This window comes from Ambystoma mexicanum, chromosome 7q, assembly GCF_040938575.1.
Source record: "Ambystoma mexicanum isolate Mex_15411 chromosome 7q, UKY_AmexF1_1, whole genome shotgun sequence".
NCBI lineage: Eukaryota > Metazoa > Chordata > Amphibia > Caudata > Ambystomatidae > Ambystoma > Ambystoma mexicanum.
The window spans coordinates 844,474,993-844,489,519 of NC_090941.1; the positions used below are offsets into that span (position 1 = coordinate 844,474,993).

The 14,527-nt window shown below is 47.2% G+C and overlaps 1 protein-coding gene across 2 annotated transcripts in view; it reads left to right on the forward strand.

Moving 5' to 3' along the window:
- Positions 1-14,527, forward strand: part of MRE11 (MRE11 homolog, double strand break repair nuclease) — a 1,502,633-nt gene that overhangs the window by 362,313 nt on the left and 1,125,793 nt on the right. For both annotated transcript variants that reach the window (XM_069639266.1, XM_069639267.1), the window contains exon 8: positions 7,922-8,107. In XM_069639266.1, the coding sequence (XP_069495367.1) occupies positions 7,922-8,107 (186 nt within the window). The remainder of the gene's footprint in view (positions 1-7,921; positions 8,108-14,527) is intronic.

Genomic DNA, 14,527 nt, shown 5'->3' on the forward strand with positions numbered 1-14,527 from the left:
GTTATTTGGGACAAGTCTTGGAAAAGCTGTATTTCTGACCCATTGTGTGTCTTCTGCTTTCCTTGACTCCGCCAGGATCTCCTCTTTTTGAATGTAGTCGTGAAGTGCCACCAAAACATTGCGTTCCCTGGTTCCTTCCTTAGTGGCCCCTCTATATGCACTCTATCAATTTTGAGAGTAGTATCACTGTCTTCCTCTAAGAAGTCCATCAAACATGTGTTTGATCACATCCTTTAGATCTTTGTCCGGCACTCTGCCAGACCCTTTATTCTGAGGTTTGATCTCCTCGATCTATTTTCAAGATCCTCCACCTGTACCTCCAGGTTATGAGTTGCATTTGCCAACTGTTTCATCAGCTCATCCGTTTTACGTGCTTCCTCAGCCAATTCCTGAAGAGCAGTCTTGTTTGTATTAACTCTTTCCTCTATCCTATTCATGCCCCCTTTGGTTTTGTGTAGTGCTGCTGACGGATCCTCCTTCATTTTGTCCATCTGAGTCTGGACCGTCCCTGCGATCTTATCACCAAAATCTTGAAAGTATTGTCTTCGGATCTCTTGCGTGATGGCCTGATCGTGCCCCAATCTTTCTTAGGGTCCTACATAGTTCTGCTTCTTCGGGCTACTGCCCTCCTCAGAAGGGGAATCCAAGTCTTTTTTCCACAATTTGTGCATATGGCCTCCCTGAGGTTTTTTATTCCCTTTTGGCATGATTTTTGACATTCTCGTCTCGGAAGTTCCCTAGGGATTGGTATCTTTTCTGAAGCTATTGTAGTGATCCTCCTTGATTTTTCAGTCCCAGCTGTCAGTATTTCCTGGAGATATACACACTCCTGGGCCGCTTTTGTTTCTCCCCTGAGAGTGCTATGAGTGCTTCTGCCCTCATGTGCCTCCGGGCCGCTCTCACCAATTATATGTTCTCTGATAGATATCGGCGCATTTCGGTGCTGGACTGCCCCTGGGCAGGACAAAGGCTGATATGCGGGGAAATTTCTTCTCTGTGAAAAGGACAGTGAGCTAAAGACTTGGTAGAGTCTCTCCCAGGGGTTATTCACCCAAGAACAGGTCATTGGGCTGTGTTCGTGCTGGTAGAGAGATTCCCAGACCCCCCTTTGTTTGCATACATTAACTTTGGGTTTCACCCAAAGTTAACAGGGCAATTCAGACGTGGACCCCTTGCTCACTGTTCTTAGAGAGGCAACAGTTTCACCTCACTGATGATGCCCAACAAGGCTGAAACACGTGTATGGGGTTACTGATGGTACTCTTGTTCAGAGGAGAATTGCCTAGCATTTCGGCGCTGGACTGCCCCTGGGCAGGACAAAGGCTGAAATGCGGGGAAATTTCTTCTCTGTGAAAAGGACAGTGAGCTAAAGACTTGGTATAGTCTCTCCCAGGGGTTATTCACCCAAGAACAGGTCATTGGGCTGTGTTCGTGCTGGTAGAGAGATTCCAAGACCCCCCTTTGTTTTCTCTGATAGATATGCCTTTTCTTAACGGAGCCCCCTCTCAATGCCGTCGGTATATATCTCACTCACTCACTCTCATCATCCATGCCATCAGGATGGGGTTCCTCCTTCCCCTCTCTGAGGCCCTCTGTGCTTGACCTATGACAGAGAATCCCTCATGGGGCAGAGGTACCACTTCTCCCCTCATGGATTATGTGGCGTTTACCGCCCCCTCTAAAGTCCAGGCCTTTCCGGATTCCCAGCGCTGGTCTGTATTCCGCCACCCCCCCGCTCCTCACCTCGATTGCGGGTCCTTTCGGCTTTCTTCCTACTTAATTATGGCCCACACACAACCTTCAACCATGTCACTCTCACTATAACATGTTCGTAACCTTTAATACTTGCCGCTAATGGGAGAGCGGGGAAGAAGATGTGTGTCATCCTCCTCCCCTGACACGTTCGCCTAATCCCCTCCGGAGTCTTTTCTTGGTCATTGTCCCGTTGCACCTGGAGTGCCCAAATTCCTGGCCCGCTCTCGTTTCAGTTATCGACTGGTTTCAAATCCGCCCCGCTCCCAGTATCACTTATTCTACTTTATTAAGACAACCCCCGAGTGCGCTCCAATGCGCCGCCCCGGGCTTCCTCAGGGTCAGATCCTTAACCCGGATCTCCAGACCACCTCTTCTCGGGAGCCGCCAACGGACCTCCTCACCCGCGGAGCACCTCTTCCGTCTCTCCCTTCTCCTCTGGATCTTGGCGGCGAGCCAACGTGCCTCTCTCCCCCTCCGTGCGACTCTTCACCAATGCTCCACTAGGCGGAATCTTCAGTCAGAAGGCTCTCTACCTCCAACAAGGCCTAACCCGCTCCGTGGCCTCAGTCTGATTCACGGCACCTCCTCCCGTAATTCGAACCTGAGGCCCCTCACTAGAGCCTCTGGCCCCTGGTCCACACAGAAACTTCGTGCCTGGGGAGGTTATTGCAATAAAGAGCCCAGTTCTAGAGCCGAGAGGAAGGAGAGCTCTGCTTACAGTGCTCTCCTGCCAACAGCCATTTTGGAGTCTCAACCTCTTAAAATGTTTCCTTTTGTTTAAGAAAAATCCAGAGGAAGGGAATCTCCTTCTGGAACAAGGATTCTTTATTCTTAAAGAACTTTTGAGTTGGAACTACTTATTCTTCCTTTTTTTAACTCTTGTTGCCAAACACCTAAGGTTAAGGCCAATTCCCTTTTCACCTTATAGTGTAAGAGTCAGAATAGAACGTTGGATACAAGCACAGTTTTGATTTTGACATCCTAACACAGACCGATCCTTAGTTTTGGTTTTAGCTAGTGAAATTCCTCTTCCAGCAGCGTCAGAGAGGCATTTTCACAACCCCTTCATTTTAATAAACGTTTTTAACCAAAAACATAACTAACTTGTACCTGAGTTTCATTCTGGACTCCTCACAGTTACCTGTTTTGCTCACCGCCACCAGTGTTTCAAGATTCTGAAGGGAGAGCAAACGCTGGGCAGCTTCTGCAAAGATTGGTATGAAGTGATTGCAAGTGACACTGCAATTGTAACAAGGCACATTTGGAGGGGGACAGTGACTGGGGCCCTACCAACTCCCTCACCCTACTTCTGTGGCAAAATGACTCTGACAAACACCCTGGTAGGCCTCCAGCCACCACTCCCCTCTCGTTAACTGGGACAGGTCCCTGACTGTCACAATGTATGATGCCAGTACATGGTTCTAAGAGTTTGTTTCCGGGCCTAACATGGCATGGCCATGAGGCCTCAATTGGGTGTATGATGGCTTAGCAAGGCTGTGAAGCCGCACCTCGGCCTCTTCTGCCTGTTATTGGCAATGAACTCACATATTTATGTGATGAAAAATATATGACCATCTGAAGTCATGCTTTGATGTGATGGTAGTGCACAAGCATATATTCGGCCACACATGGCTCATAATAACAAGGCCTGGCTACATGATGCCATGTCTAGGGCTACATTGGCTGTAGCTCGGTCTGGTGCCTCATCTACTTATATGATGGAAGAACATGGCCATTTGAGTGCATGTTAAGCCTTGTGATTGCTACAGCTGGGCTTGAGGAGTCACCTATGTATATTTTGACAGTGCATGGCATATGGCCACTCTTGGCCCTTGATGCTGATTGCTTAGCATAAGACAGATCAAGGTATATAAGAGGCCGCACTGGAGACTAAAGTCTGCTAGTAGACCGTTAATGGCTGTAACAGAGGATGTCACTCCTAGATATCTGATGGCTTTAGATAAACTCCTTGCATCCTGCATTCCCTCTTGTGTTCCCAGTTTACCTGCACCATTTCTCCTGAGCCTAGTCTCCAAGTGTCACTTCCCTCTGTACCATTCCTGCTGAGGTACTTCTTCTTGCCTATCGCCCTGGTTATACCCAAGTGCCCCTTCCCCTTTTTTCTTTCCCACCGCCCATACCCTTCTTTTTGCCCTCCCCTTTTATGTCCCTTGTCCTATGGCTCTCCACTGGTGCACCTTTTTTCAGTCCTTCCATTTGTCCCTTCTGCTGTTGTCTTCCCCATGCTCCTATCCCTATGTGCCAATGTGCTCCCTTACTGTGTTCCTTCCACCATGTTCCTTCTCACTTTTTTCTTCTTTCTACAATCTTTCAACTTGTGCGAGTCCTGCCAGCCAGTGGCAGGGGCAGCTTTTGGTGACAGGGTTGCAGGAGACTCCTGAGGGGGCACTATAATTATAAATAATTCAATGCCAATGGAGACTTATGAATATTTTCACATAATGGTGCTTTTTACAACGTATGCTTTTTAGAAACATGCTGTAAAAAAAACTTAAATTCACGGTCTGTTCTCTGTTAAAACAATTAAAAAATCCAATAGAAGCCAGGTCACAAACACAGAGTTTTACATTTTCACGATGCCTATGTTCACTATATGTGGCAGCATTTCCTCTAGAAAAAATATCCATGACGCTAGTGTCAGAGTTTCTGGGGTGTGTAAATCACTTTAGATTCAGATGTTGTACATATTCCACCATCTAGTGGTAGATCCAGAGTATTAAGGGTTCCCAAACTACGATGGACTACATCAACAGATCCTGGAATCTACTGCACAGTGTCAAATCAGGGAGTACATACGGACATGTTTCATATAGAGACATTTTTTTTTTTTCAAATGTGGATCTGTATCCCCTGCAACTTGTATTTCTATGGAGATAACGTCTTTGTATTGCCCTAAATGCAGCATACGGTTCCCCTGACTTGCCAAATGCTATGAATGCGACAGGTGTTTGCCACAAGACAGCTCAGAAAATTCATGCATATGCATAGTGTGCAGAAACTTTGAAACAAAAGCACTGCAGGTGATGGATGGTGTATGCCATGGATGCCCATAAATCTGCAGCCATCGAAGCAGATCATTGAGGTCAAGTCAATATGGATCTTTCCCCTCCCCTCTGAAGCACTCCCTCGGGCACCCTCTCCCCAAGAAACCCACAGCCGATCCTTCTTGTCCGGCTAACTAACGCCCAATTTTCATTACTCCCTTTTTTGGTAAGCTCCTGGAAAAGCTTGCCATCTCTCATCTTAACCTTCATTCTGACTCTGTCGGCTTTCTCCATGACCACCAATCCGGCTTCAGTGCTGCCAGAAGTACAGAAACTTCTCTCCTGAACATCCGTGAAGACCTGCTCTCCAACCTTGACTCTAACACTCACCCTGTCCTTATCCTACTTGATCTCTCCTCTGCTTTCGATACGGTCCACCACACCACCCTGCTCAATCGTCTCCGTGACAACCTGGGTATCACTGATCAGGCTCTGGCCTGGCTGACCTCCTTTCTCTCTGATCGACCCGTCCAGGTACAACTGGGGTCCTTCCTATCCTCTATCTCTCTCTCTCTACCTGTGGTGTTCCCCCGGGGTCTAACCGCTCGCCCTGGCTTTTCAACCAATACTTGGCAACTCTAGCCTACTGCATTTCCATTTTTTGCTCAAATTCTCATTGTTATGCTGACGACACCCAACTCATTTTCAGGCTTCCCTCAGCCACCTCCTCTCCTTCCCTCATCTCTGACTGTGTAATCGCCATTCAAAATTGGTGTGCCACCAATGATCTGTGTCTAAATGTCAACAAAACTGAGATCCTCCTCATTGGCACACCCTCTCCATCCTTTCTCCTCACTCTCTGGCCGGCCTCCATTGGCTCTCCTCTTACCCCTACCTGTAAGCTAAGAACCTCTGGGTCATCTTTGACTCCACACTTTCCTTCTCTGCACACATCTACGACGTCTCTAAAAAGTCTAACTTCTTACTCCACCTCCTTAGAGGTACTCTTCCTTTCCTCTCCTTCCCTCAGAAGCTCACTGTCTCCCAAGCTCTGATTCTCTCTAGGTTGGACTCCTGTAACAGCCTCTTCTAAATCTACCTGCCTCCACTCTCTGCCCTTTACAACTAATCCAGAAATGGACTGCGAGACTTGTCCCTGGCCTCAAGCCCTGGGATCGTATCTCTCCAGCTCTGAAATCCCCTCATTGGCTCCCAGCGGATGCAAGGATTACATTTAAAACCCTTTGCATTGTCCACAAGGCTTTCTGGGGCCTGGGTCCAAAATACCTTCAACTATCCCTCCGTAAATACCTCCCCTCTCGAGCCCTTCGCTCCTCTACCTCTACCTCCCTCAGGGTCAATCGCTTCTCAAAGAAACAAGCGGGGGACAGATCTCGGTCTTTGGCTGGGGCCTCCCTTTGGAACTGCCTTCCTGCCACCCTGAAACTTGAGGAGAACCATCTACGGTTCCGGAAGCTCCTCAAGACCTTCCTCTTCGCCTCTGCCCCTCTTCTCCACTGTTGATCTGTTTTCTCTCTCGGCACTGTCGCACCTGGCCACCCCCTGTCCTCGGGCCCAGGTACCTGCTCACCCTGCCACCCCCCACACTGCCTCTTGGCCATCCCTTGTACTGAGGCCTGTATCAGTACCAATACAGTCCCCCCGCCCCAATTCTTCCTCTGCGCTTATCAGATACACCCTATCTGATTTACCTTGCACTTTGCCACTCACAGGCTGCACTACCACTGTTCGCGATCACCTTATTTATTTATTAACTTATTATTTATCTTGTTTCTCTCCTATACTCTGCACTTTCCACTTTCTCCCCCTCCTGTGCACTATCCCCCTTCTTACCTTCCCCATGCACTTGCTTGTTCTCAATGTCACTGGGCCTAGTAAGATTGTTTATTGTTTTCTCCCCTGTTCCCCTTCCCTTTGCCTGGTTGCGCTCATACACCTGTGTATGAGCGCAATATAAATAAAATAGATAGTATCATAAGTCAGTGGGGGATTGGGACCAATTGAACCCGAAGAGACTGAGTTGCCTAAAATCCACAAAATGGGACCCGTAAGATCCAAAGCAAGCAAGCAAGCCCCATCTCCAAAGAGCCAGCTGTAAGGCCATTTCAAGAGGCAACCCATGGCGTTCAAATGAATGGTGGCACACTTGCCCACATTGCTGAAGGAAAACAAACATCCTGCTGTTCAGCCAGTGGCCAAATCAAGTGCTAAGCCTCCTGTATCTGGGGCAGGAAAGAAGGTGGAAACAACCGTGTCAAATAAAGGTGCAGCCGGCACTGAAACTCATAAAGATGGCATCAAAGTCAGGCACCGTAAAATCAATACACAATCAAGGCAAGAAAAAGTTTGTTGCCGAAAAGAGCACAAATACTAACTTCTCTTAAAGGGTCAGTGCACATTTCTAAACATGGGGCTGAAAAGACGGCCATCTTAAACTCATGCGGTAAGTCAGGATCAGGGGACAGACAAGGCGGCATGATTTTCAAATGTTTCTTTTATTCTCTCAGAAAACACCTCTTCTTTCCCTATTCAGTTATACTAAGCCTTATGCTATGATGTTCAAAAAGGGGTGCCTCTCAGTATGTGAAGATGATTAAACATAAATGAAGTCCTCAGTCCAGAAATCTTATTCTAACTTATTTCCTCTCCCAATTGCGCAAACAAAATACAAAGCAACCAAAGATACTTTGGGCCTTGTCCAAGGAAAAGGGATGGCTGCTGGCTTCTGACCCCTCCTGTTGGTGTATTTTTTACCATAGGCCCTTGCCTATGTTCGTAGTTAAAAAGAAATGGTTTGTGTATGCTGGACTGTAGTCCCGGGGTTCCATCCTGGTCTGTTTGGTTCTCCTTGAAACTTGTGTCTCACATTGACTCTCTCTTCAGGCAGACTTTCGTGTTTCCCCCTCCAGTACTCTGGGGGTTCTTTCATCCTCTTTCTTCTCCACTCCAGGGCTTGCTCTTGCTTTCTCCTGTTGCAGTTGATGGTGCTATGTTCTTGACAGTTCATCTTGCATAGAATATATGAAAAAGCAATTGCATGCAAAAATAATCATAATCTGTTCAAGTTTATTTACTGGATTGAGAACTTGCCCATGACTAGATATTCTACTGGGCTGACCAATTTCTTAACTTCTCAACAGGAGTAAACACGGTGCCACCAATTATATCCCTGAGCAGTTTTTGGATGATTTCTTGGACCTTGTCATCTGGGGTCATGAGCATGAGTGTAAAATCGCACCTGAGAGAAATGAACAGCAACTCTTCTACGTGTCTCAACCTGGAAGTTCTGTGGTCACTTCTTTGTCTCCCGGAGAGGCTGTGAAAAAGTATGTATTTAGATGCATGATGCTGACATTTTAACACTACTTTTATTCACCTTTTTCATTTAGACATCTGTAAGCTAGCTTACTTTTTTAATGTATTTTGGGACTTTGCATAGTGGGGAAAGCTTTGTAGGGTGTTTTACATTTCCGAGGTATGTGATTGGAAAAGAACATGACTGTTTGTATTATGTTGTACACAACAAGAACAGTATTGATTTAAAGCTAGTGGAGAGAAGCCAGCCTAATCACATGTACAAAGCTGCAGGCTAGTATGTTCTCATTCTGTTATTGACTGACCCACAGTCTTCCACTTTCCGTGGATGGAACTTGAATCCATGAGATGCCACTAATTTCAGGGGGACTATCGCATTGATATAAATCTGGTTCAATCCAGTTCACTGGTTAGCAATTCCAAGATTTCTAACCACACCTAGAAGTAGGTCTTCTAGGCCTGTTTCTCTCTGCTGTAACAAAAACTTAAACATGCAATCTATATTACAGCCCATGCTGATGTAACGGGATAGAAACTGCTCAAAAATGCTTCACTACATCAGATGGCCCATTAAAGCTATATCATGCTCTTCCGAGTGCTTTTTGATATTTAACAGAGACTGCGGTTGGGGAGTTCGGGTTATCCTACAATTCTGTGAAGTCATGTGTGTTTGGGATCCTAAAAAAGCATTTTGAGCTGGCTCTAGATTTAACATGTTTTGGACCTAAACATCCGCCGGCAGGCGGATACGCCGGCAGTGCATACTAAGGCCATACAAAGGCCTGTTCAGCGCCCTGGACCCCCACTTCGTCCCCCTCGCCATGGGAAGAGGGCCGGAGCCTTTCCCCATCGTAGAAGCCTGGAAAAACAGCTGTTAGCTGTAGCGCAATAACCGATGCACAAGGCCAAGCCTGCCTGACCTTGTCTCACCACCCTGCCTGACCCCCGCATGCCGGGCGCTTTGCGGCCCCACAACGAGGCTGATCCTCGCAAATCCAGCATTTTTGGACCTAAACATCCGCTGGCAGGCGGATACGCCGGCGGCGCATACTAAGGCCTGTTCACCGCCCTGTAACCCCCACTTCGTCCCCCTCGCCATGGAAAGAGGGCAGGAGACCTTCCCCATCGTAGAAGCCTGGAAAAACAGCTGTTAGCTGTAGCGCAACATCCGATGCACAAGGCAAGACCTGCCTGACCTTGTCTCACCACCCTGCCTGACCCCCACATGCCCGCCGCTTCGCGGCGCCACAACGAGGCTGATCCTCGAAAATCCAGCATTTTTGGACCTAACCATCCGCCGGCAGGCGGAAACTCCGGCGGCGCTTACTAAGGCCATACAAAGGCCTGTTCAGCGTCTGTTTCGCGTAGGGTTAGCGACCTGGTCCAAACTCGCCAAGTTCCATTCTCTACTCTCTGATCTGCACCTAAGAGGGGTCGCAGCTACGACAGAGCAAACCAGTGAAGCAGGAGCAACATCCTTTCATCCTTCTCTATGCTGGCCTGTAAGGTAAGCTCCTGGCTATACGTACGAGTTAAATCCCCTTAACTATTCACTCGCTCACATTCAACTATTGCCCACAAGTACTGGAGATTGCCTACACCAATAGAGCTGTGAAGTTGCACGCCCTCTGCGTTATAAACGATCACACACGAAGCGCAGTCCCCTCCAATATGGCCGCCTACGGCCAGATGAGCACCGACCCACGGGAGAAGGCAATGAAAGAAAGTAGCTAATTGTGCTGCACAACGAGGTTGAGCCTCGCAAATCCCCAACACCGGCAGCATTGGACCCCTTGCAGTTCTGCACTCTCCCCAGCCTGTAGGATCATCAGCCCAGTATGGACCCTTGCAAGTACTCATACTACAACAGGTACGTCAGTACTGGCTAACCTGCTAACTTTGTACCTTCTACCCAGCGCCATTCACCCTGATCCTGCTTGGCCACCCAGCTGACTTATATTGTATCTGCCCTGAGCTGCATACGTATACCAGCCTATTTTGCAGGCCCTGGGCTGCCTAATGTGCCCCTTGTATATATGTGCTTGTGCCTTGCCACCAGATAATTGCATCTTGCCCGCATGTGCATAGCCATTTAATAACTGCATCTAGCCTATATGTGCCTTACCATTTCATAACTGCATTAGCCCATATGTGCCTTGCCATCTGATAACTGCATTCATCCCATATGTGCCTTCCCATCTGATAACTGCATTCAGCCCATATGTGCCTTGCCATTTAACAATTGCATTTAGCCCATATGTCCCTTGCCATTTGATAGCTGCATCTAGCCCATATGTGCCTTGCCATCTGATAACTGCATTTAGCCCATATGTGCCTTGCCATTTAACAATTGCATTTAGCCCATATGTCCCTTGCCATTTGATAGCTGCATCTAGCCCATATGTGCCTTGCCAATTGATAACTGCATTTAGCACCTATATGCCTGGCCATTTGATATCTACATTTAGCCCGTATGTGTAGTTGATATCCACACTACTCGCGCTATGTGTTGTGCCTTTGGTCGCTTAGAGACCACTGTGTTGTTGTGTTGTGCCTTATGGTCGTCAGAGACTACTATGCAACTGTGTTGTGCCTTATGGTCGCTTAGAGACCACTGTGATATTGTGTTGTGCCTTATGGTCGCTTAGAGACCACTGTGCTATTGTGTTGTGCCTTATGGTCGCTTAGAGACCACTGTGCTATTGTGTTGTGCCTTATGGTCGCTTAGAGACCACTGTGATATTGTGTTGTGTCTTTTGTTGTCTAACCCATATAGCATCCCAGCTCTCGCTGTCCTATCTCAATATGTACACCGCCCACACACTGTACATCCTCATAGGTTTAGTCTACATCTTACTTACTAGTAGTATTGCCTACCTCGTGCCCATGGGGCAACCCAATAGCCATATCATGGAACTAAGGCACACCACCACACACGCTACTCCCCCCAAAATGCCCGAGATCATACTCAGGCAGCACAGACTCAGAACACGCTCATTCCCTTTAGCATTCCTCTCCACACCCATGCAGGTAACACTTAGGAACTCACGCCTAGGTTCACGCACTCACGTTAAGACCTGCCGCCTGCCATACACTATTACCCACAAGCGCCTAAACAGGGCTCCGACGCTCGCTCCTCCCAGACATCACATGCCTAATAAGCCTACTCACACTACCAAAAAGCTCATTCCAATTACCGACCTCAAGCCACCACAATCAAAAAAGCTCCAACACCTTAAATGTGCTCTATTAAATGTTCGCTCACTCAACGCCCACGCTTTAGAAGTCAATGATATTATTACCAGCCAAGACTTAGATATGTTAGCCATAACAGAAACATGGTTGCATTCTGCCTCTGCCCTACTATCAGCCTAGCTGTACCGTCAGGTTACTCAATCTTAAAACAGGACAGATTAGCTAAAACGGGAGGTGGGGTCGCACTCATTTTTAAAGACACCCTAGCCTTAAGACAGACTCCCACCACCGGGTAAGACACCACTGACATTCTCTCAGCCAAACTTACCCTCTCCCCTAAAGGTACAGTAAACATTCATGTCATATATAGACCTCCAGGCCCTGTCAATAACTTCACAGGCATAGTCAACCATCTCCTTGGAAAAAATATCAAACAAACTTCCAAAACAATGCTTCTAGGAGACCTAAACCTTGGATACAATGATAAACTCGATAAAGCAGCTACCACTCTTGCAAGAAACCTCACAGATCTAGGATTCACTCAGATAGTTACTGCCCCGACCCATAATAAAGGCCGTATCTTAGATTGGGTGGCAGATCACAACTGTGGCTCCACCCTCAACTCCAACACAGCCCTTCCATGGTCTGATCACAACTGCCTTCAATTCTGCATCCCCATATCCTTATACCTCAAACCACTTATACCCGCACCGGCCAAGCTAGCCAGAAGTGCCAAAAAACTTACAGCAGACAATATACGTCCCTTTCTCAACAACCCCTGCTTAGCACCTCCTTTCTCCTCTGACCGCAACATTCTAGCAAAGATCTTCAAAGACACCCTCACCCATGCCATCAACGCTGCAGCTCCTCTTGAAAACAAAAAAGAAAAAAAATCGTTTCACACCAACTCATGGTTCACGGAGGACTTATTAATGCAAGCGCCAAGCCCTCAAAACATGGCAGGCCAATCCCTGTGATGCCACCAAAGTAGACTTTCTTTGTATTTCAAAAAATACAAAAATGCCATATTTAAGGCGAAGCCAGAAACCTACAATAAACGTATCTTGGAAGCCAACTCCCACTCAAAAGAGCTTTTCATCATCTTTAAAGAGCTCACCGTCCCCCCAATCTGTACAGATGAGATTGTTAAGGATGAAGCCTGGTGCAAGAGCATCCAAACAGCAATGCTAAACAAAATAGACCTTCTTCAAAATAAAATAGCAGAACACTTCACGGCTCTGCACCCCCAACAGACCCTCTCCATCAATACCGCTAAAGATAAGCACACCTCCAAATTCAATTTTTCTCAATCTCCAATCACCGAATCAGATGCTCTCCACATCCTCAAACAGCTCAAACCATCTCAATGTAAAGGCGATATATGCCCCCCCAACATCATTAAAGAGTGTGCGGCACCCCTCACACCGATCATCACAGCATTCATCAACGCCTCATTGAAGACGGGCAAAGTCCCTAACGGCCTTAAAGAGGCGTGGGTGCGCCCGCTCGTAAAGAAACCAACCCTGGACCCTGCCCAACCTAACAACTACCGTCCCATTTCTTCGAAAAATCTTAGATAAAGCTGCACACATGCAGATACAGTCCTACCTGGAAAACAACGCTGTCCTAGGTAAAAGGCAGTCCGGATTCCGCAAAGGTCATGGCACTGAAACCGCTTTACTAGATCTGAAGAACCAAATTACCCTAATTTTAGATAAAGGCAAGCCGGCCCTTCTGCTCCTCCTAGACCTCTTGGCGGCATTTGATTTAGTCGATCATGCCATCCTCACGAACCATCTCACTCAGGCCGCACATTTCTCCATACAAGCCACAAACTGGATCACCTCCTTCCTCGAAGGAAGAGTGATGAAAGTGTTTTCCAATGTAGCTAACCAGAGCCTACCACCATCAGGTATGGAGTTCCTCAGGGCTCATGTACAGCTCCTACCCTCTATAATCTTTTTACGAAACCTCTCTTTGATAAACTGGACGCACTTGGTATCACATACACCAACTACGCTGACGATACCCAAGTACTCCTCCCGCTCACAGGACTCTACCATCAGGACGCAGCCACCCTCCAGAATATATACGCCACCATTCAAGCATGGATGGCCACGAACGGCCTATGTCTTAAAGGAGATAAGACCGAAATTCTTATCCTTGGTCAAAAATCCACTCTCACGAACCTCGACCCACTCTACACCAACTTCTGCATAGACAATTGTGTCATCCCAGTTCTACCTTCTGTTAAAACACTACGAGTCCACATTGACGCCTCACTCTCCATGGACAAGCAAGTCAACTCCATTGTTTCTGCCTCAGCCCTGAGCACTAAGCTCATTAATGCCATCAAACCTTTCCTAACCAAAGATAATTGCCTTTCTATTGCCAGAGCCACCATTGGAGCCAAACTAGATTATTGTATATGCGCTATTGGCTGGCACCTCCAACTCCAATCTCAATAAACTCCAAACAACACAGAATAATGCACTAAGAGCAGCTCTCAATATACCAAAAAGGGACCACATAGCGCAAGCCAGAAAGGCAGCACACTGGCTACCTGTCAAAGAGCGCATTACATTCAAAATACTTACCACCAAACACAAATGTATCAACCTGTCTGCACCCTCATACCTGTCTGATACGCTAGCCAGATCTCACTCCAGCAGACCAACTAGGCAATGCCACACCAACCAACTTAGGGTCCCACGCATCAAACGAGATAGAGCAGGTGGAATGAGCTTCCCCTACATTGCCCCGAAGCTATGGAACGCACTACCTAGCACGCTCAGAGCAGAAACCTCTCTCACTGCCTTCCGAAAAAAACTGAAAACCACCTTGTTTAACTAATTCCTCTTCCTTCGTGTCGTTTACTCTCTCCTCCTCCTCTCCTCTCTTCTCCTCCTCTCCTGTAACTACTATTCTTCTCTTGCAACTAAGTAATGACTTCACTGTATGTACAACAAGTCATTTTCATATCTGTAACAAGCGCCACGATGCCCTCTGGGCTGCCTGTGCGCTAAACAAATGCAAATAAATAAATAAATAAATAGTGTCCACCTTAAACCTAATTTGAACAGAAATAAATGTACTTAATGGTTCCGAGGTATGTCTTGATAACTTTTCTGCTTTCCCTGATTTCTGTCCAGGTCTGAGCGTGAGAGACCTCAGCAAGCTAGTGCTATTCTTCCTTCCTTGGATGCTAACTCTTTACAGCTGCTGAGTCACAGCCC